Consider the following 22876-nt stretch of genomic DNA (forward strand, 5'->3'; position numbering starts at 1 on the left):
ACAGGTACCTAAATCTCATGCACTTCCCGCGAACGTCCACTAGATGGCGCATGCGCACATGCCACGATGGTGTCTGTCCTCCGGTGAAAACTCCAGCTGGACTTTGCTTGACTTTTTTTTGGGTCACGTGGACCATGGTGATGTTTTTGGTGGAGGTTGCACATATTCCCCACTATAGTCTGTTGTTGTTGTTGTTGCAGCAGGAGGAGGAGGAGGAGGAGGAGGAGGAGGAGCGGCCTTTTTGCACTGTACGTCCTGGATCAGCCCGAGCTGCGACTTTTGGTTTATGGTGCAGTGGGGGGGAAGAAGGATGAGCCCCTTGGAGCTGTGATTTTTTTTTTTTTTTTGCATTCTCCGTCCCCCATTTGACAGCTGATGAGGTGAGTGGGTAAAGTTTTTTTTCAGCAGGCAAAAGTCTCTTGAAACTGAGTTAAATGAATATTATGTAAAGCAGACTATAAGGTGTACCTAATAAAGTGGCCGATGGGTGGAATTACTTGCAGCAAATGATGGAAGGGGCCACAATTTTTCATCAGCGCTATAGGGGGGCCACATTTGACTGCACATGCCAACCAGATCAACAAAATTTTGCATTTTATGTTTATGTGCATTTATTTTATTTTATTTTATTTTATTTTATTTTATTTTATTTTATTTTATTTTATTTTATTTTATTTTATTTTATTTTATATGGATAGCTGTGTGAATTGCAATTACAGGCAGTGTGGGGGGATGTATCAACCCCCAAAATTCTTAAAAATAAATAAATAAATAAATAAACGCCTAAAAAAAACTCCAGGATAATATTTTTCCACGAGAAATGCGGTTGGCTTAAAAAAATAAAAACTAAAAAAAAAAAAAAAATCAAATGACAACCAATATATGTCCGGGACATCGCAATGTTGTTGTGGCTTTAGAGTGCCTCGTTGTTGCAGCATGAATAAGCCGAGCAACAACCTGGTGGGATATCATCGCAGAGATATATATTTTTTGCGACTCATATATGTGAATATGTATGCATTAGAAGCATAACACTGCGTTCCAGAGTGGTTGTAATTATTTATTATTTTGAAACCTCATTTTTTACAATAGGCATTTTATTTTATTTTTTTTAAATCATTGTAAATTTGGCAAAAATGTTTAACGACACTTTTCGGTGGTTTATCAGATTTTAAAAAATATTTATTTTTGCTTTATAGATACCTTGAATATATATTTCTTTAATAGCATTCTTGCAAAAATCACTGAATAAAATCTGACGTATCGTGAAATGTGACAAGAAACTCGGGTCATTTTGGACATTTTTTGTGGGAATTTAGGTACAATATTAAAAAACAACAGTTAATAGTTTGGAGCTTTTGATTTGCTGTTGCTATGTCTGTTCTTGAAAGGGAAACTCCATCCATCCATCCATCCATCCATCCATCCATCCATCCATCCATCCATCCATTATCTTAACCGCTTGCTCCTCACAAGGGTCGTGGGGGGTGCTGGAGCCTATCCCAGCGGTCTTCGGGCAGTCGGCGGGGTACACCCAGAACTGGTTGCCAGCCAATTGCAGGGGATACTTTACTTATTCAGCCATTTTTGCCAGTCAAACATTAATATTTTGCCTATAATAAATGTAATATTTTCATTATTTTTCATATACATTAGTACCTTTAAAAACACGTTTTGCAACTTGCTGTCGACTGAAAACGACATCACAAAGGGCTCAGGTAACCAATCACAAGCTCAGCTTGTGAATGTCACATGACCAAACCTAGAAAACAACTGAGCTGTGATTGGTTACTTGAGCACCGTGTGATGTCATTTTCAGTCGACAGCAAGTTGCAAAATGTGTTTTTTAAAGGTACTAATTGTACGTGAAAAATAATGAAAGTATCAAATTAATTATAGACAAAATATGAACTTTTTATTGCTATAATGGGCTAAAAAAAATATATATATATTTCTTTCTTTCTTCTTTATTTCATTGTTTGTTTGGTTTTTTTTTTCTTTCAAATAAGAGACAGCAGAGCGTTCCAGATAGCGAACACTCTTTGCTTTCCCACCCTCCTTTACCCGACATCTCCGAGCAGCCTTAATAGTTTCAGTCCAAATGTCATTCTGCTCGCCTTAATGAGAAAGTCAGGACTGAGTGCTTTTTAACGGCTTTGTCGAACCCCCCCCCCACCGCCCTGCTCATCTCCCGCTGCGACAAAATCCACTTGTGTGACCTCCTGGGAATTTTTCGCACTCACGATTGCAAACCGTCGCCTTGACTTTGATTTTAGAGTTGGTTCAGATTATGAAACATTTGTTTACCCGTATAGGGAATCATGGCAATGGACCCTAAAATGGTTGATTCAAAGTAAAACGTAAAATTCTTATTAGATCTGTCTCAAGTCATGCATGAATTAACTCATTCACTACCATTGACGGAAAAAGACGTCAAATGATGTATTTATTTTTTTTTGCTGGTCTGGCAATGAATGTGTTAACAGCCTGTGATACGCACGCACACATTTTGTCTTTGCCCGTGAAGTAACCTTCCTCTTCGTACATATATTATGCATTAAAAAAAAAAAATCCGCAGAGATATATTTCTTGAAGGCAAACGCGCGGAAATGTAAGGACCAGGTTAAGCACACAAAAATGCGACCCTTCTCCGTTTTGCTTGCACGTCCTTCGTTTTGTTTTGCTTGGAACGTTACCCGTATTCTATCTGAATGTAATCATCGTTTCATGGCGCGCGCGCGTGTCTGTGTTTCTGCTTCCTAGCAAGGAGATGGAGAACAAGGCCATGTACTTGACTACGTACGAGGAACGGGAGAGCGCGTCCATGTACGAGGACGCCTACGAGGGACGGAACTTGTCCAAGCTCAACCTGTGCGATGAAGGTGAGGAGGAAGAGGTGAAAAAATAAATGTTATTCTCTTCCGAATATCCTCCTGACTACCGGCAATTAAAATTTGTCCTCTGTAGTGGACCTTTTGTAAACCTGAATATCTCCCACGCAGTGCATACGATTGAATAAACTCCTTTTGTGCTCTATAAAGGACATTCAGAGCTTCCCAATGATACCAAATGTGTAGGGGTTTTTTATTGCATCATAAAAGAAAATGGCTTCCCTCAGTGCAAGCACTTTTTAGCGAAGACGAAAAGTCTATCACACTTTTTATTGAACAAATTTAGGCTTTAAATGTTGTTAGCATGTTTTCTATAAGACTCTTAAGAACACATTAAAGTATTGTTTGAATTATTTTAACTGTATTTGAGCCTGGCATTTAATTTTTTTTTTTTAAATGTCCTCTGTAGTGGACACATCATAGCTTAAAAATAAAAACAACTTTTTTTTTTTTTTATCAAAAATGTCTTTTGCAGTATTCCAGTTACTTCACAAAGATTTGGGAATATCAAAATAAACATGATTGGACAATATTTTTTTTCCCCTAGTAGTCAGGAGGATATGAAAAAAAAATGCTTTGGAAAAAAATGCCTGAGTAAACAGGAAGTTAGCAGCAAAATGAACCCTGGCAAAGTGCAGTTTTAATGCAGAAGTTGCTTTGCTTCCTCTGAGCGTAAACGTTTTTGTTTTTTTTCTGGGTTCGTTGAGGTTAAAATGGTGTCACGTTAGCTTAGCTTGGCGTAAATTAAGCAAGAGGTAGCAGTTACCTTAGCTCTGTAAGGCATAAACGCATTCGTGTTTTTTTTTGTTTTTTTTTTACAGTGCTACACACAAATAACGCCGCCTAGCATAGTAGCAGAGGATGCCGTAGGCCTATAACAGTTAGCTAAGCTATGCTAGTCGTACACGTGTATATTTGTTTATTCCACAGAATGTTAGCAGCAAGTTTAGTGCAGCATTAAAGGAAGAATTTGAGACATTTTGTTTTTTATTCTACGTAGATTTAGCCATGTCACTTTGCTAATCAAAAACAACTCATGGCTATTTTAGCTTAGCATACAAACGTGGGTGCATTAGCTAAGGGCTTTGTCATAAACAAGTTAAAGTTCAAATTAGCAGTAGTACAGTTAGCTTAGCCCCTTTTATCGCTTTCAGTATGAGGTGGCTAGCTTAGCTTAGCGTATATAAATGCAAGGGAAACATTTATCTTAGCTCTGTCAGTCATGGATTAAATTGTTACTTTTTGCGACACATTCAGTCGACGTACAACGCAACTAGCTTGCCATAGAAGAGTAGGATAGTATTAATCGAACAATATTTTCAATGGTTTTACACCCGTACGCTAAGCTAAGCTAGCCATGTTAACCCCACAAAATGTTTACATTAAGAGGAAGTAAAGCCACTTCTGCCTTAAAAGTGAACTTCCTGTTTACGTGTGCGTGATGCCAACAAGTTGTCGTGTCATCTTCCCGACATCGCTGAGCTCGAATTTTTTCGCGCCGCTATACATTCCAACCGTGTGGCGCGACAGCTGTGTTTGTCTTGCGCCACATGCGAGTGCGAGTTCTCGTTCGTTTTAAGGGAAGTGTGCGTGCGTGCGGGCGGGTGTCGGTCACGGTTCAAATGAATTCATGCTGCTGTGAGGTCGCGCCCACCGTAACATTTTTATTGTCGCGACGTCACATGGCAATGAATCGGGGGTGGGCAACAATTCATTTCGTATGTGTTTGAGAGCGGAGGGATTTATGTACTTTTAATCATTCAAATTTGCCAGGGTTGTTAACAACACTCTGTGCTGTGTCAAATTTAGAAGACATATTTATTTTCACTTTTCACTTTATGGGATATTTAATAACATTTGGCCGACAGGTGAACGTATGTACAACATGCAAAATGATCACATATTGTTTTTATTGAACACAACCTTTGTCAAATTTGTTCCCAGAAGAAACTAATCTGATTTTTTTAAAATCTGTACAGCATTCTTGAGAGCAGACACGCGGACGGGCCGGCATCCAAAGCAAACTCTTAACGTGTCGCGCGATGGAAGCCAAACGTCTCATTGTATTGGCTGTTAGCTGTTAGCAATTGGCGCTAAACGCTTTGGACCGACTGTTGTTGTTTTTTTATCTCCCCCCCCCCCCCCGATCAGGTTCTGGAAAGCGGCGAAGGAAACAGGATCAGTGTTGTGCTCAGCTCAACTCTTTGGCGGCCATCAAGTACGCCATCGTGTCACTCTACGTGCTCGTGCTGCTCACCATCTTTGGCCTGTGCCTGGCAGGTAAAGTGACTTTTGCTTATTGTTGTTACTAATTACGAATTGCGAAACACCAGCGCGATAATTAACCTGCTGCTACCTAAATTTCTCCAGAAATTGCACTTAGTCTAGTTGTGGGAATGCTGAAGCATTCCATGAAACAACTCCCACGCAATATTTCCGATTTACACCGTTCAAATTTCAACTTGCTTAAAAAATTCACGCCTCCCGGGTTATACATCGTCTGATTCCACATTACTTAGAGTAATCGCACAATTTAACCTTAAATATCAACTTTTCCCCATTCATTTTCAATGGGACTGTCATTTAACTTTTTCCAAGTATCACTTTCCCCTCCCACTTCCATATTACATAACTTATGATCATTACTGCTCGGTGGCACAGTTGGTAAAGCGCATTGTCCAGTAACCAGTAGGGTTAGAATTTCATAATTTATCTCTCAATTTGCTTTCAGCATTCCCACGCAATTTCTCCAGAAATTGCACTTAGTCTAGTTAGTATATTAAAGTTGTTCTTACTAACATAAAAGTTAAACAATAGAAAATAAGCAAAACATGTTTTTCTTAAGTGCACAGATATATTGGTATGAGTTATATCGTTGCTGCTATGTGAAAAAAAAAAATGTTTTTGGGATGAAACTAAATGCAAACGTCCAAAAACCTAAAAAATAAAAAAAAATAAAAAAAGGGGAAAAAATGGACATAAATGCTTTTCACATAGCAGCGACGATATGCTAGCATGACTTTGTACAACAGTCCAATAGCCATCCATCGGTACGACACCAATTGGGCGGAGTTCCTCAGGGAAACGTTCGAGGTCCACCTTTCCTTGTGAGCTTCACTTCCAGGCTGTACCTGTGTACCCGTGTTTTTTGTATACGTTGATGTATATATTGCTTCATATCGCTTGCACTTTTGTGTACATTATGATTCTGTAAGTTGATGAGCGTGAAACCGGAAAAAAAAACCCCGATTGGGTGCCTCATTCGCCTTGTAGACGAATCTTGTGTGTGTGCGTGCGACTTTATGGCTTTTCACCTTGAGCGAGGGGCCTCGTCTGCAAATGTCAACGATGTTCGGAGTGTGTCTGAGTGCGTGTATAGTCCCGAGGTATTTTCTTATTTAGGACTTTTAGATGAGCTGCTTGAAGAACAAGCAATCAAGGCAGCTTTTTGTGCACCAAGTGGCTCCGGCACTGCTCCCAGGGGGCCCCTCGCATCCACGCTCATGTAAAAAAAAAAAAAAAAAAATGCCCATGTCTGTTTGCCAGGTTTTTTTTTCTCTCTCTTATTTGCTTTTGGAATGAATTCTCACTTGACTTTTTGGGTTGCTGCACCAGACCGGCCCCCCTCCGCCACCCTGACCGACCCTCCTTAAATTGGCCCCTTCATGACATGTCTTTTTTTTTTTTTTTTTAAATAGATAAGCGTAGCCCAGTGCTTGCGGTGATGTGAAGCAGACACAAATATATTTGTCCTTACGTTCGACTCCCAGGCGGGTGACGCTAACTTGTGTCGTTACGATGACATCGGGGATTGTACAGCGGAATCACTAAAAAAAAAAAAAAAAAATCCGCCACTTCGAAATCATGTAACAAGTCAATTGCAACAAAAAAAAAAAAAAAAGAGAGAAGAAAAACAGTAAATGTGTGCAGTCCAGCAAATAAAACAGCCACGTGTACTTTACTGCCAGTTGTGAGATGATCAGATAGACATTTATTAGGCCGTCTTAGCGTATACCCATATATGGTCGTGTAGACAGCACAGGCTGAAAAATGCTCGTAATGGCTTTTTAGGGGATTTTACAAAATGTACGTGTTCAATCGGGCCTTTGCCGTCTTTCAGTGGAAGGGCGAGGGGAAAAAAATGCTCAAATTAGGCTAGATGATCGTTCTGTGTGTACCCCACACACCACATGACAATCGTTTAGGATTTTTTTTCGGGGGGCGGGGTGGAAATGTCCGGCTTGACAGCCAGAGTGTGGACGGAGGCTTCAGGCTGGCGTGGCTGCATTAGAGCGCCTCGTCGTCAGCTGTGAGTGCGTGCATGATATGGAGAGAAAAGCAGAAGAGCAGGGAAGGAGAATTTTTTTTTTTTTAACAAATGTTTAGTTTGTCAACCACAGAGTGGATAGCGGCTTTGGGCTGGCGTGGCTGCATTAGAGTGCCTCGTTGTTGCGACAGGGAAAAGCCCCACAGAGACTTAGCGAAGCATTGTACTGACAAGAGGTTTATTTTCATTTTGAAGGGAAAAAAAAACCTGCATCAGGATCACATTCAATTCAAAGAAACAGTTGGCCATCATTCAAGTATTTACGTCTTGGAGGTCTTCTTTGGTGCTCGCACAACAATTACACTTTTGCACTAAACACATGCGGCAATTTACACGCCGGTGCTGCCGTCATGCCTTTTAGCAGCCGGGCCAAGCCGCGCTTCGTTTTAATCGGAGCAAGCTGCAGATTTGCGTTTGCTCTGTTGGTTTACTTGCGGATTTCATGGTATAATCAATCGTTTTCGAGCCTTGCCTATGGGATGATATTGTGACACTACGAGTATTGTTTGTAAAATACTGTGATGTCGTTTTGTGAATTAATTATTGATTATTTATTTATTTATTTTTCAAATGGCCTAAACCAGTGGTGTCCAAACTACAGCCCGGGGGCCATTTGCGTCTCGCCGTCCATTTTTATAGTGGCCCGCGACATATGCTAAAAACGGCATTTGACTCAGTTCAAATAAAATAAAAACAAAAATGTTTGGAGATGGTCAAAGCAAGAAGGGAATGTGTCGAAAAACACAGGTGCTATTAAAGGTTATTTTAGTTAACTAAAACTAACGAAAAAACAAAAATTTAAAAAACAATTTCGTTAACGAAATAAAACAAAAACGAAGATGCTTTTTTTAAAAAAAAGAAAACTAACTGAAACTACATTTTAGGTTTACAAAACTAACTAAAATAAAACTTAAATTATAGCAAACATGTCCTTCGTTTTAGTCTTTGGAAATTAATTTAATGCGTGAGCCTTTGGGGATGATTTTAAATGTGACTTTTAGGTTGTTTTTTTATGTAACTTTTAGTAGATTTATTTTGATATAAACTGGAATAACGACGTCGCGTCCATGGTGTTTTTTAAATGTTGCGCACGAACTAATACACACACACACAAAAATAAAAACAAAAAAATAAAACTGAAACTAGCTCAACTAAAACTAAGCATTTATTAAAGAACTAAAAATAATAAACTAATAGAACCACCCTGAAAAATAATTAAAACTAACTAAAAAAAAAAAAAAAAAAACTCAAAACAAAATAAAAACTAAAATGAAAAATTCCCAAACTATAATAACCTGACTGCCATATTACAAATAAATTGGTTTATATACTGTAGCGTTTTTCTAAATATGCAAAAGCACAAATAAATTATTTGTGCAACTTTTAGGACTAAACACAATTTCTCTTCCTAACATTATGTGGCCCTTGCGTCCTTTGGATTTTCTGTATGTGGCCCTCAAATGAAAAAGTTTGGACACCCCTGGCCTAAACAATTGTTTTAATCGCTGTCTTAGAGCAACGTGGTTTTAGAATATCTGCACGGGGACCCACTTAAGATGTTGGAAATAAACGTCAAGCTGTGAGGGAGTTCCAAGTCAGAGCTTAGTCTCCATGGACGCTGATCCAGCAGGACGTTTTGTTTGAATGCAACGCGGATGTCGGCAAACCTGTGGCGTCCGATCATGCTTAAGTCGTCTTTTACATTCGGACGTAAACTCAAACGCAAGAACGGTCGATGTTTCTGTGATGTCGTTTGGGGCCAGCAAATACGATCCGAGTCATTTTAACTCTTTTACTGCCACACGTTATCAAAAAACAACCACCAATGCCAGCGGATTTGGAGCTAACTGAAGCATTTTTCGAAGCAAACAGAATATTGTGTTCTTTTGCTACATATACAGCATCGGTACCACATGAAAGATCGCATTCCATTCTTTCATTAGAAAAAAAAGGATGTTTCTACCTAATTCCGTTCTTTAGTAATCACCATTTGAAAATAGGTCATTTGAATGACATTGAGCGAAAACTGAAAAGAAAGGAAACAGTGACGTTGATACTCATATATTTTGTTTAGTGACGCTCCGTCAAATTAGGTTTATGTGACAAAGGCTTTGATCATTCACGTCAGCCTTGAAAATGTTCAATTTCATCAGATTTCGTCATGTTTCGTTGTAATTCGCAGCTCTAGTTAGGGCCCGAGCAGCTACCGCTGCCATCTGCTGGCCATAGATAGTGGGTGTTTTTTGATTTCACAACTCATTGACCCGGCTGCGCTGCACTTGGATGTTGCACTGACCGCTGATATATTCAAAACGAAAAAAAAAAAAAAAAGTAGTTGATGTCACTAAATGTTTATGGCGGCATATGTTGTGATTTTACTAAACGTTATTAAACTTTTTGGCAGTCAAAGAGTTAAGGTGCTGGGAAAGTTGTTTTTTTTTTGTTTGTTTTTTCTGTCCAAAGTGCATCATGGAAGCTGCGATGTTGACGTGGGCTGTGACCGATCCATTAGCTTGTGCAAATTTGGTGTTGAAATGTGACGCGAGAGGCGCAAACACGCGCGACTGTCAGTCACAAAGAAGCTCAAAGCCAAAAAAAAACAAAAAAGTGACGAGCTGGAGCAGCAGCTGTCCTTTTGGCTCGGGGAACGACTTGCAAATGTTCCTTTTTTTTTTTCTCCCCCTTATGTCGTATAGTACACAGAACTACAAGTAAAAATGTTGCTTATGTCGTCCCTGGAATGAAATCTTACCCTAGCAACTTTTGTGTTTAGACAATGGGAGCACCACGAACTTGGAGCTTTAGGTGGAAATGCGCCTATAAAGCCAGATAGCTTTGGATAGGCCGCGACATCTGCTCTCTATTACACGCAACAGCGATCATCCTAGCCGAGTGATTGATACGGACCGATTCCCTTGAATTTGGGGACTTTTCCCCTCCGTTGCCGAGAGACGTTCAGCAACAACCGCGCCGTGTTTCTCCGCAGTGTCTCGCTCCCAGGCGTGGTCGCAGCGGCAGCAGGTGCTGATGGCGAACGTCACACAGATGTCGGAGCGCTCTCGGCTGCTCCAGCAGACGCTGGGCGAGGCGCCCGAACGGGCCGACCTCCTGGAGAACATCTGGAAGCTGGAGAATCTCTTCCAGAACCACAGCGACAGGCTGCAGAAGCTCGAGATTCTCATCAAGGTGCGCTTTTCTTTCTTTGTCTTGTTCATAATCATTGTTTCTGGAGGTTAATTAGGGCAGGTCGACTCTGTCAACAATACGACTAGACAGTGTGTCTGAAGGACCAAGCGGTCTCTAAAGTTCGACACCTGACCCTGAAGAGCCTCAATTGTTCCCTTTTGGTTCCTCCCAGAGCCTCGAGCTGGAGCTGAGAAGCATGCAAGCTCACTCCCTGCAGTCCGAAGGCTACCTGGTGCAGCTGGATGAACGACTGTCATCGTTCAGCAGCTCCGCCGGCAGGAACCTGACGGGCCTGACTGCCGAGGTGGCGCGCACCTCCACCTGGCTCCACGACCAGAACCTCATGCTCAGGTTAGCCGAGTTAGCTTAGCGCGGCTACCGTGATGTCCCCACACGTGCTGACAACCGGGTGTTTTTTTTTAAGGGAGACTTCGGGTCAGGTGACCGGGCTGAGAGACAAGCTGGAGGAGGTCAACTGGACGGTGGGCGCTGTCAATCACACCGTCAGCAATGACATCAGTATTCACCATTTGAAAATACACGATCTGCAGGTAACATTTCACGCTGGCGTTCACTATTTATTAACTTTATTTTTGATTATATTTCAATCAAATCCACACACATTGAGGCAAAGTGTTCTTTTGTCACCATAAATGTTCATTTTAAGTCCTAAATAACATTAACATTATCATTAGCCTAACATAAATCCGCTAGCTTAATGCTACCATCCAGTACAATTGGAAACATAATAGACAAGCTAGTGGATATTAGCATTCCTATGTTGGAACAAAACATGGTAGCTTGTTGCCTAAAAGTTGCTCTACTTCCTTCTTACATATTTTTGACATCCCACATTTTATGCTAATCTGATTTTAGCTTGCATAAATCCGTTAGCTTAATGCTACCATCCAGTACAATTGGAAACACAATAGACAAGCTAGTGGATATTAGCATTGCTATGTTGGAACAAAACATGGTAGCTTGTTGCCTAAACGTTGCTCTACTTCCTTTCTTACATACTTCTGACAACCCACATTTTATGCTAATCTGATTTTAGTTTGTATAAATCCGCTAGCTTAATGCTACCATCCAGTACAATTGGAAACATAATAGACAAGCTAGTGGATATTAGCATTGCTAGGTTGGAACAAACATGGTAGCTTGTTGCCTAAAAGTTGCTCTACTTCCTTTCTTACATACTTCTGACAACCCACATTTTATGCTAATCTGATTTTAGTTTGTATAAATCCGCTAGCTTAATGCTAACATCCAGTACAATTGGAAACATAATAGACAAGCTAGTGGATATTAGCATTGCTATGTTGGAACAAAACATGGTAGCTTGTTGCCTAAAAGTTGCTCTACTTCCTTTCTTACATACTTCTGACAACCCACATTTTATGCTAATCTGATTTTAGTTTGTATAAATCCGCTAGCTTAATGCTACCATCCAGTACAATTGGAAACACAATAGACAAGCTAGTGGATATTAGCATTGCTAGGTTGGAACAAACATGGTAGCTTGTTGCCTAAAAGTTGCTCTACTTCCTTTCTTACATACTTCTGACAACCCACATTTTATGCTAATCTGATTTTAGTTTGTATAAATCCGCTAGCTTAATGCTACCATCCAGTACAATTGGAAACATAATAGACAAGCTAGTGGATATTAGCATTGCTAGGTTGGAACAAACATGGTAGCTTGTTGCCTAAAAGTTGCTCTACTTCCTTTCTTACATACTTTTGACAGCCCACATGTTATGCTAATCTGATTTTTAGTTTACATCTCTGACTTTTTGTAACATTTTTTATTTTCTGTAGATTCAAATCAGCAACATCACAGAAGACACGTCCAGTCTGTGGGTGACCCACGTCCATACGGAGGCGCAACTTCGAAACGAGATGGAGATCTTGAACACCATCACCGAAGACCTGCGCCTCAAGGATTGGGAGCACTCCTTGGCCCTGAAGAACATCAGCTTCATAGAAGGTACAACTGGAGATACTCTGTCCTTATAGTCACGTTAGCCGCTAATAGTCTGAATATGAATATTGCCCTATTTTCATACATTCGACACACTCAACTGCTCCTCGTAAATCTTATTTTGGGTGGAGCAGCTGTCCAGAGCCGAGAGATGTTTTCTCAGTGACTCGTGAGCATAATGCTCTTCACATGCCAATAATTCAAACTTATGTGGAATAACTCTCGGGTGCGACTGTGACACTGCCAGGCAACCGAACGTCTTCCCGGCATTTTATTTATGCTCATAACGGAATCATTCACAGTGCGTTGGTGTACCTAATGAAGTGTTTTGTATACGTGCTTCACATATGAAGCAATTTGAGTCTTCATCAGGTCACCATCTTTTTTTTTGCAGGACCTCCAGGGCCGAAAGGAGAGAAGGGTGACACCGGGCCACTGGGGCACACCGGCGCCCCCGGATTAACCGGTTTAAGAGGTTCGTACGTCCGACTAATGTGGAAAAAAATACAAAAAAGTCGAATGACGCCAAATGTAAACAGTCCAGGAAACTTGTTACGCTGTGTTGCATCGGAGGTTTGTTATGATTCCTCGCGGCCTGAATCCTGTTCTCGAAATAGAAAACGGCAACAAAAAAAACAAAAAAACTGAAGAAAAATGAAAAACAATAGTCAGGTTTACAGTTTTACAAGCCCCGCATTGCTGGATCCGCCAGCTAAAAAGCCGTGAAAAGTATTTGGACTTCCTCCCTCGACAAAATGTGTGCGCTATGATGCAATCCATCTGCAGATGTGTTGCTATGTGTCAAAATGAAAAATACACCAAAAAAATATGGAGATTTTTCTTCCACTTTAACCCTGTGTAGGATTGTCAAATTCAGTTCTTAACTACAGAACGGGCCCCGTGTTCAACTTTGAAGGACTCATGGACAATTGCAGAAACTAATTCGTTTTTAAAAATAACGTATTAACTCATTTGCTCCCAAAAACATATAAATACGTTCTATTTTAAAATGTATTAAGTGACCCAAAGACGTATTTATGCTTTTGAATGTTTTTTTTTTTTAATTTAGGGGGGTCAAACTCATGTTAGCTCAGGGGCCGCTTGGAGGAAAATAATGACCAAGTGCATCGGTAAAATAACGGTATATAACTATAAAAAACGATTGCCATCAATTATACGCAGATTTTCGCTATTTGTGTGCCAGCCCTAAATTACGGAGCTCAACTGTAATCATATTGTTAAAAAATACAAAATGAAAAATACAAATGCAAATTGGAACGGAGTCCTGGACGTTAAATCAACCTGTTTTGCATATATATTGTTCCCAGAATGCATTGCGTGGCGCAGTTAATGACGTTATAAGGACGCTAGTCCTTGTCATATCTAGTTGTGTTACCGGTAATTGAATTTGTGTCGTATTTAACACGTTTGTCGGTCTATGATTAAAAATAATAATAATAATTAAACAAACCGTAACTTTAAGTTGTGCGTAAAATAATGACATTCATTATTCCCCCATACAAGGACTGCTTGTGAAGTTACAAATTTTATATATTTTGATTGTGGCCGACATTACAATTTTTTTTTTAACTTTACAAGATCATCTCGCGGGCCGGATTAAACCCCTTTGCGGGCCCGATCCGGCCCGCGGGCCTTATGTTTGGCACCCCTGTGCTAGAGTATCCAGAAGGCTTTGATGCAGCCTCTCAACTGCAGAGAATTGGTGAAAAAAAATTGTAGTATTTACAAAAACTGCCAGCGGTTGGCAGCAGAGTATAAGAGATCAACCAGGGCCATGATGAAAACAAGCTGTTTCTCCACAATCCTTAAGCAGATTTGTGAATAATGATGAAACACTCTCTCAGGGGGGGCTGAAGTTTCAAAGAACGCGGCCCAGAGAGGCGCTCGCGAAAACCCAACTTTGACCTTCAAGTATGTTTTCACACCAAGAGGATTGAGACTGGAGTGGCAGCAAAGTCCCCGCTGCTCTTTAAAAACAAAACACAGCTGCTCCGCCGGCGTCGTCACGACGTCTTACGGTAAAGGTGACGCCAGCGACCAGCAATTACACGGTGGGAAAAAACAAAAAAAAACACGACTTAAGACTTTGGGCCGAGTGTGTGAACGACAGGTCATCCGTCTTTTGTTTGTCGGCGGCAAGCCCGCCGTGAAGAACATGTGCGAGAGCTCATTTGTCAGCAGAGTCACGTGACTGCCATTCGACCGTCGGTTGACTGAGGAGCTGCGATGTCGCCATGCGTGTCAGTATGGCTGTGTTATACTGCCCCCAGGTGGCCAAGGCGCGTGCACCAGAAGGAGCAGCACGATATTCATCGAGGGGAAGCAAAAAACGCGGCAAAAACTGTTTAATTTAAAGTTCAATATAATACAGTGCTATATATATATTAGGGATGTAACGATATCTAAACGTCAGAATACAATGTTGAATACGATGTACGAGGTTGTCGATATTTAAAAAAAGGTCACTATGTAAAAAAATTAGCTCCTACTAAAAAAAAGTACAATATTGTGCTTTTGTACATAACATCAATTATGTTATTATGATTATGTTTTATTATTATTATGTTATGTTGTTAATGCACGCACACAGTCATATTACGTTCCCCTTCATCTGGCCATTAGTGTCGATTTTAAACATAGAAGGGCCAAAACATCCCTAATGAAAATTAAATTGCACTAAAAAAAAACTAGCCACCAGAGGGTGCTAGAACTGCACAAGTGGTAGTCAAACTGACTTTTTTTTCACAAATGTGTGGCATTTAAATATCGTGAACATGACGACAACGATATCGTGGCAGTTTTAATAACGCGATATCACGATATTGTGCTTATCGTTACATCCCTAATATACATATATATATATATATTTTATTTCTTTTTTTATATTTTTTTTTTTTTCAGTAACAGGCGGGAACGGATTGATTGATCGGTAATTTCTTAATTGTCATTATCGTTAATTTCAATTCAATTTTAACAGCTGCAGTCTCATGTCTCCGCAAGAGCCTTATAGATATTTTGCCGATAGCTCATAATCAGTACCGTGCTTTCAAACTGAGCCAAAACAAATCGTTTTTTTGTTTTTTTTCCCCGTGAGTCTATTAATACCGATTGATGTCTGTGGCTCGTTGCTGAGGAGCAAGTCACCGCACGAGAGCGAACATGTGTTCCTCATTAACGTGTTAGCTGCGAGTAGCTCCAATGCGCTTACTGTAAACACAAATGCACACGCAGACACACATTCATTAATGGCGGGGAAATAGATTTTATTAGCAGGAGAGGAGAGGGGAGAGAAAACAGGGAGAAAAAAGATATCGCTGTTTTTCTCCACTTTTCTTTTTTTGGCGAAAACGAAAACGTTTTGGAGCGTTTATCGGGCCGGCGATGTCGTCCATCAATGATGTCATGGTGGCGCCCAGGGAAAGCTGGGAACGGACCAGTTTGATTCCGCGAGAACATGTTGGGCAATTGCGAGCGTCCAACTTTTTGTGGGAACCGCTCGGGGGGAAGTTCCTTGTTGTGTTCCCGGAGCACGGCGAACGATCCGTGAAGATCTACTTGGAAGAAGACGACGGGGCAAGCCGCGTCCTCTTTTGTTTCGTTTTAATTGGAAACGTATGCACGCATTAAAGGGGCTATTACACAAGTACAGAACACGATAGAACAATTAGCCTCGCGTCTTTCTTTCGCCCGCACTTAATGTTTGAGCTGTGAAAATATATCTCGTTAAAACAAAACCTCTGCTGGCTGTAGTAGACTAGATCAAGATCTTACGAGTCCCCTTGGTGTCCACAGTTTCACAATATTCATTTATTATGTTTTGGTAATAAATTGATTCAGTCTTTACACTTGAGTAAAAAACAAAAACAAATCATGAACCCGTCTTGAAGGTCTTTTATCTTCAACGTCCGTAACCTTTGACTCCACAAATGAATGAATGGAAAATCTCCCCAGAAGAGTGCAAACTCACGACTCGCGTTTACAGTTTCACCAGAAAGTATTCACAGCATTTGACTTTATCCACATTTGTCATGTTACAAAAACTAAGAATTCACAGCCTTCGCCCCGAAGGGCTCTTTTGATATCTTGACTATACGGTACCGTAAATGTGAATAACTTCCAGATGCACGGTATGTGTTCATGTCTCTTTTTTTTTTTTTTTTTTTTTTTTTTTAAGGCTTTTCCGGAGAAAAAGGCATCCAGGGACTTCGCGGCATCAAAGGATCCGCTGGTGACGATGGCAGTCAAGGAGAAAAGGGCGACGTGGGACCTGTCGGACCGAAAGGTGGGAGGGGTGTAAACAATGTGTCATGTTTGTTATGTTGACACGGTCAGGTGTTATATTGCATCATGACTTATTCAGAACAGTTAGTCTGGAATAACAACGTCTCACATTGACATGATCTGTAGCATTATTTGCAAGCTACACAAAGATTCGTGTTGTGATTGAAAGAGTTAGTTGGGACTAGTTCAATAGAATTAGAATCAGTCAAGTGAGTTATTCATGACGAAACGTAGTAGAGTTAGTCGTCAGTTAACAATGTGTCACGCTGACAGTCAACAATGTAATATGAAGACTTGGTCAGTAGAGTTAGTCGAGAGTAACAATGTGCTAGTTAACACGGTTAGTAGAGTTAGAACTAACAATGCATCACGTTGACTAGGTCAGTAGAGTCAGAAGAAAAAATACGATATGAAGACTTGGTCACTAGTAGAGTTAGTCATAAGTAACATTTGCATCACATTGACTAGGTCACTTGAGTTAGTCGGGAGTAACAATGTGCCAGTTGGCACGGTCAATAGAGTTAATCGGAGGAAACAATGCAGACTCCGTCAGTAGAGTTAGTCAGAAGAAACAATACGATGTGAAGACTAGAACACGAGTCGAGTTAGTCAGATGTAACAATGCACCACGTTGACTAGGTCAGTAGATTTAGTCAGAGGTAATACAATATGAAGACTCCGTCAGTAGTTAGTCAGAAGAAACAATACGATGTGAAGACTAGATCACTCGTAGAGTTAGTCAGAAGTAACAATGTGCCATTTGACATGGTTAATCGAGTTAGTCAGAAGTAACAGTGCACCACGTTGACTAGGTCAGTAGATTTAGTCAGAGGTGATAATACAATATGAAGACTCTGTCATGAGAGTTAGTCAGAAGAAACAATGCGTCATGTTGACTGGGTCAATTGAGTTAGTCGGGAGTAACAAGGCAATATGAAGACTCAGTCAGTCGAGTTAGTCAGGGGTAACAATGTGCCAGTTGACATGGTTAGTAGAATTAGTCTGAAGTAACAATGCATCATGTTGACTAGGTCAGTAGAGTTAGTCGGAGGTAACAATGCAATCATGAAGACTCGATCAGTAGAGTTAGTCAGAAGAAACAATGTATCGCATTAGTCGGGAGTAAAAATGTGCCAGTTGGCACGGTCGGTAGAGTTAGTCAGAAGAAACAAGGCATCACGTTGACTAGGTCAATAGAGTTAGTTGGGAGTAGGCAATAGTGTGTGGTGTGGCAATCGTCTCAAACGTAAAAATCAAATCAAAGCCCTCTCGGGTGAAAACGAGCAAGAAATGGCACCCCGACAGACTTGACTGTTGTTTTTGGATCACAAGTTTATTCTGTAAGCGAGCGTTTTGCTTTCCAAGCTGCCAATGGAGGCTGAAACCACAAATCAGAGGAAATTTCATTTACGACCGTTTCACACTTTTGATTCTCCTGTGGCAGGCTGGTGGCCTCAGACTGTTTAATTTATACCCCAAAATTCAGGGTTTCCAGGGAACTAAAACGACACCAACATATGCTCCAAATAGCCAAACAACGAAACCCTGTGAACTGAAGAAACAGTGTTTGGTCGCCAGTCAAACAAATAAGCAGTTGACCTAAAATTCCCAGGAAAATGATGGTCCAAACGTCAACAATAGTCCAGAATCTGGTCAAAACGATGACGACGTTTAAGTGTCCTTTTGTGTTGTGTCTCCCAGGGGAACGAGGAGAACGAGGGATGAAAGGAGATAAAGGTGACAGAGGAGTCAAAACAGGTGAGAATCAGTTAGTCATACAAATTGAATGACGTTGTCGAATGACGTCGTCAAAGTCAAGTCTTTGGAAACGTGTTACATGCTAACCAATCGCTCTTTGAATTCGTGATGTAATGCCTGTCGTCGACGTTTCCTGATGACTTTCTAACAACAGACAGGCTTCGCCCTGGCTGCCGGCCATGTGAGGCAAAATAATTCCAGATGGCGCTCGAAGGTTCACAGGAGCGCAAGAGTCGCGCGCCGAGAAATGCTCTGCTCTATTTAGACAGAGCGGGACATTGAATATTGTTTTACAACATGTGCTTTCAAAGCAAGAGCCCGATTGGTTTATTCAAGCAGAATTTGACAGTGGTGAACTTATTGAGCTGATTCTTTAAAGTCTCTTGAAACACACCTGCTCAGTTAAACGGATCTTTATCCTGTTGCTCAGCTTTGCTTTAAGTCAAGTCAAGTCAAGTCAAGTCATTCAAAGACTAAAGTTTGGAATCTCATCCAGTACCCTCGAAGGGAAAATAGAAATGTTTCTCCATCTAAACATTCGTGTGAAGTGTAGAAGGATGTTTGTGTCACGGCCTTCCTGTGTGTTAGCATGCTTAGCGTCCTTGCTAGCCCGCACAATATACATAAAACAAGATGAATGAAAGACAATGGCACGTTGAGTTGAAGGCTAACCGAGCCTAGTCGGTCTCTCAAGAGAGTATTTACACACTGATGTTAGCTTTTACCATTTTGTTTGTTTGTTTGTTTGTTTGTTTTTGACAAAGTCTACGGAAGCTTAAACAGTACTTTGCTAGCATGATTTTTCGGTCTGGATCATTCTTGGCGCTCATTTTCGACAAGCTAAGCTATGCTTGTATTTTACAGTTTGTTGTCTTAATGTTTTGTTTTAAGCTACTAATATGTATGTTATGATTTCTATGTGTTTTTAATATACTCTTTCACTCCTGACTTATGAGTGAGCGTTTACAGATGCAGGAAAGTGAATGTTTTGATTTTAGCTGTCAGGTCTTCTAGATTAATACCAGACTCGGATGAATCCTATTGAGTTTTTACATCAAAGTGCTTTTGGCAAAGCAAAAATATTTAAAAAAACTGAATGCAGTTTGTTTGATGTGTAATGTTGAAACCGAGCCACGTTTCATTAAACCGTTATTGACCATACACAAAAAGTCCCGCACTTGGGGAATTCCCCAGTCCTGTAAAAAAAAAAAAAAAAAAATCCCGTCTTTGGTCCTCTCAGTGGAAGACACCCTCGTGCGACTGGTGAACGGGTCGGGCCCCCACGAGGGCCGCGTGGAGGTCTTCCACGAGCGGCGCTGGGGGACGGTGTGCGACGACGTGTGGGACAAGAAGGACGGCGACGTGGTGTGCAGGATGCTGGGATACCGAGGGGCCGCCGAAGTCCACAAGACGGGCCGCTTCGGACAAGGTAGAAATAAAATAAGTCGTTACTGGTTTTGTCACATTCGGTTTTTGTCCAAAATTTGCAACGACGTGTTTCCGTCATGGCCGTGTTCCCGCTTAGGCAGCGGTCTGATCTGGATGGACGATGTGGCGTGCACGGGCTCCGAGGTCGCCATCCACGAGTGCAAGTTCTCCGGTTGGGGCAAAACCAACTGCGGCCACGTGGAAGACGCTGGCGTCACGTGCCTCGGCTAACGGAACTTGAACCCCTTCACAAGCGATCCAATCCTTCGGTCCTGGTCCCGGAAACCTCGTCATAGTTTTTGACTATTGACGCACGCAACTAAGTGGGACCAACAAGATGGACGTAGAGACTTTCAAAGGAGAGACCTATCTTGGAAACGGACGTCCATTTTGGGGCAGCTAAGGCAAAGGACTTCCAATCTTCTGATTGTCACCATTTTGTGCCTTACTTACTTTGAGGACCCTAATGAAATAGATTCCTTTCTGATATCGACTTCATTAGTACTATTCGGGCGACTCAATGACCTTTTTGACGATTGTAATGTCCTCAGAGTCACCAGATATTCCACCACTATTCCAGCATACATTTTCTACTACCTACCGTGGCTCATACTCTTATTTGTACCTGACATATACATACTCAAGTTTGAGCGTGAGGTGGCTAAAATTGTCCGGCTTCCACAAAATCGACGAGACGGCAACAAACTGAATCTTATGTTGTGATATAAAGATAAAACGTCATTGAAGAATCTGTGCAGTAAAATGCGCAGGAAGTCGGCCATTTTGTTCGCCTGAATAGACCCTTCCGGCTGACGTCACTGCTCAGCTCCCGCTGCGCCTCCCGGAGGGCAAGCCTCCCATAACAAATGAATGTAGAGAGCTTGATTTTCGGTGGGAAATATGTCAAGTGTCACAAAAAAAAAAACCTTCCCGAGTAGGACACGACATTACTGCGATTCATTGAAACCAGTCGTTTGTAGCCGCTAGCTTAAAAAAAATGAGTTTATTGGAGGACAAAGTGGAAGTGGAAGCTTTAGGTATGTTGTTCTTGGTTGAAACAGTACGTCAATCACTACTTTCATGGTGTAAATTGTCATTCGTGAAATAGTCTTGCTGTATCGAAGTCTTCAAGCTAGCTTCGCTTGCTAGCGGCTAACAAACAGACCGCACGTTTACAACACATTCCTCAGCAGAAATCAAGTCTGAGTTAAAGTGTTGTGATAATCTTGTTAAATCGTTAACTTTTTGTTCAAAATTCCTTGAATACTTATGCAACAAAAAGTATGAATGATTGTTTCACTAAAGATAATATGGCACATTCCTGAAAAAGAGAAAAACTACCTGATATAAAAGGATCTGAGCATACCCTCGTACTTTTTGTTGGTGCGAAGCAGTTGCGCCGTAGTTTCGCGCTAGCCGCCGTGCCCGTCTTTCACTCCTCACCGTCTTCCGTCTGGTTTAGAACCACTGCCGGCAGCCGAAAGAACGATCTCGTCTCTTTTTAAGCCATTGAAGCATCGGTCGGCCGCGCACAAGTTCACCATAGCATTCCTCGCTGATTTATCAACCGATTTTCAAGGTCACACTGATTGTTTTCTAATTCACTCGCATTGACGCCCTGCCCTCCACTGCAAGGGGCGCACTTCAACGTGACGTCACACTGGAAGGGTCTATTGTTCGACAAATTTCCCCCCAAAAAAATTGTTTTGTTTTTTTACCCGCCTTATTTGGAAAGAAGAGCTCGTCGTTATCATCGCACATGTTCGCAGTGTGTTTCTCATTACAGCCCACTGTTTTGTTTAAAGGCGTCACATTCTCACGGCGTGAAAGTGTCGCCAAAGCTAACACCCGGCTCCCATTTTGTTTATTTTCCCCTGTCCTGCTTTGTCATCACAACATGTCTCGTCTGGCGGCCACAGGGACGCAAACAGGATATCCTCCACTCTTCTCTGCATATTTGCTCAGCGAAGAGACTCATTGGTCATGACAGTTTTGGCCGCTTAGCGTGCCAGCGCGCTAACATGCAAACGGAGAAATGGGCTTTTCTTTTTTCTTTTTTCTGTTATATGTAACGAAACATTGGCATCGTGTTGGATGGATTCACTACAATGATGGTGGCTTGTTTCTAATTCATTAGCATTTCAAACATCAACGGAATTGGACCTTTTGTTGCTAGTCTGAATTTGTGGGGCACAATCATTACTGCCCCAAAGTTCAAAGGGTAGGCGATATGTTGGTCACGCCCACTTCAAAAATATTTCCAAAAAACAACACAAAAAAACATCAGACCAGTTTGAAATGGAATCACTATTCCGTGTAAAATATAAAATACATTTGAGGAGGGGGAAAAAAAACAAAAAACACCGCAGCATTTTCTTGAGCTACTGGGGCACTGCTCCAAGTGCCCCTAATGCAGACAGGAAGTTGCGTTTTTAACTTCTTTTGATTGAATTGCAAAATACAGTTTGGAAAGAAGGAAAACATGGTGTCTTTTGAAGCTGCTGTGGCACTGCTCCAAGTGCCCTTAATACAGGCAATAAGCCAAAAAAATTCCCAATTTGACTGTTGTTTTCTCACGGGATGAGAAGCGGTCATGTGATCTCCCGTTTAGCCTCTGGCGGTTCAATATTTTCACGTTGTACCTTTTTGAAAATGAGAAGTGCTCTTAACCACTCAAAAGTGTTTTGCTTTTTTTTTTCAACATTCTTGGTTGCATGTCATACATGTGTTTTTTATCACGCCGCGTCGGTTGCTCAACATTTACTTTTGAAGGGCTACGACGACTTAACAACACTCCAATTATTTGATAGTACGTTGCTTGATTTGTACTTGTACTACTAAATTCTGCATATGCACTGCCGACATAATAAATGTGTTTAAACAGGTGAGCTCACTTCTTAACTCTGGCGACGTCTCCTGATTGGCGGCTCAGAGGCGCAATTACGCGTACGAACGTTGCCACATGTGACGCGCAGATGTGACGCTGTCAACTCGGTCAAC

At 41.2% G+C, this 22876-nt stretch overlaps 1 protein-coding gene across 1 annotated transcript; it reads left to right on the plus strand.

The window, feature by feature from the left end:
• The first annotated feature begins 239 nt into the window (after positions 1-239).
• Positions 240-22761, plus strand: scara5 (scavenger receptor class A, member 5 (putative)). Its single transcript, XM_077510625.1, has 12 exons — positions 240-380; positions 2764-2882; positions 5043-5171; positions 10205-10404; positions 10577-10755; positions 10829-10955; positions 12226-12394; positions 12783-12863; positions 16584-16691; positions 18392-18448; positions 19689-19877; positions 19974-22761. The coding sequence occupies exons 1-12, from the start codon at positions 376-378 to the stop codon at positions 20105-20107; spliced, it is 1497 nt and encodes a 498-aa protein (XP_077366751.1). The 5' UTR covers positions 240-375; the 3' UTR covers positions 20108-22761.
• The last annotated feature ends 115 nt before the right edge of the window (positions 22762-22876 follow it).

This window comes from Festucalex cinctus, chromosome 21, assembly GCF_051991245.1.
Source record: "Festucalex cinctus isolate MCC-2025b chromosome 21, RoL_Fcin_1.0, whole genome shotgun sequence".
NCBI classification, from domain to species: Eukaryota; Metazoa; Chordata; class Actinopteri; order Syngnathiformes; family Syngnathidae; genus Festucalex; species Festucalex cinctus.

Excerpts from the sequence above, each read along its gene's own strand:
- scara5 (XM_077510625.1), top strand. Across the intron at positions 10,405-10,576 it reads AGCTCGAGATTCTCATCAAG|AGCCTCGAGCTGGAGCTGAG; the intron begins GTGCGCTTTTCT and ends GGTTCCTCCCAG. Across the intron at positions 12,395-12,782 it reads GAACATCAGCTTCATAGAAG|GACCTCCAGGGCCGAAAGGA; the intron begins GTACAACTGGAG and ends TTTTTTTTGCAG.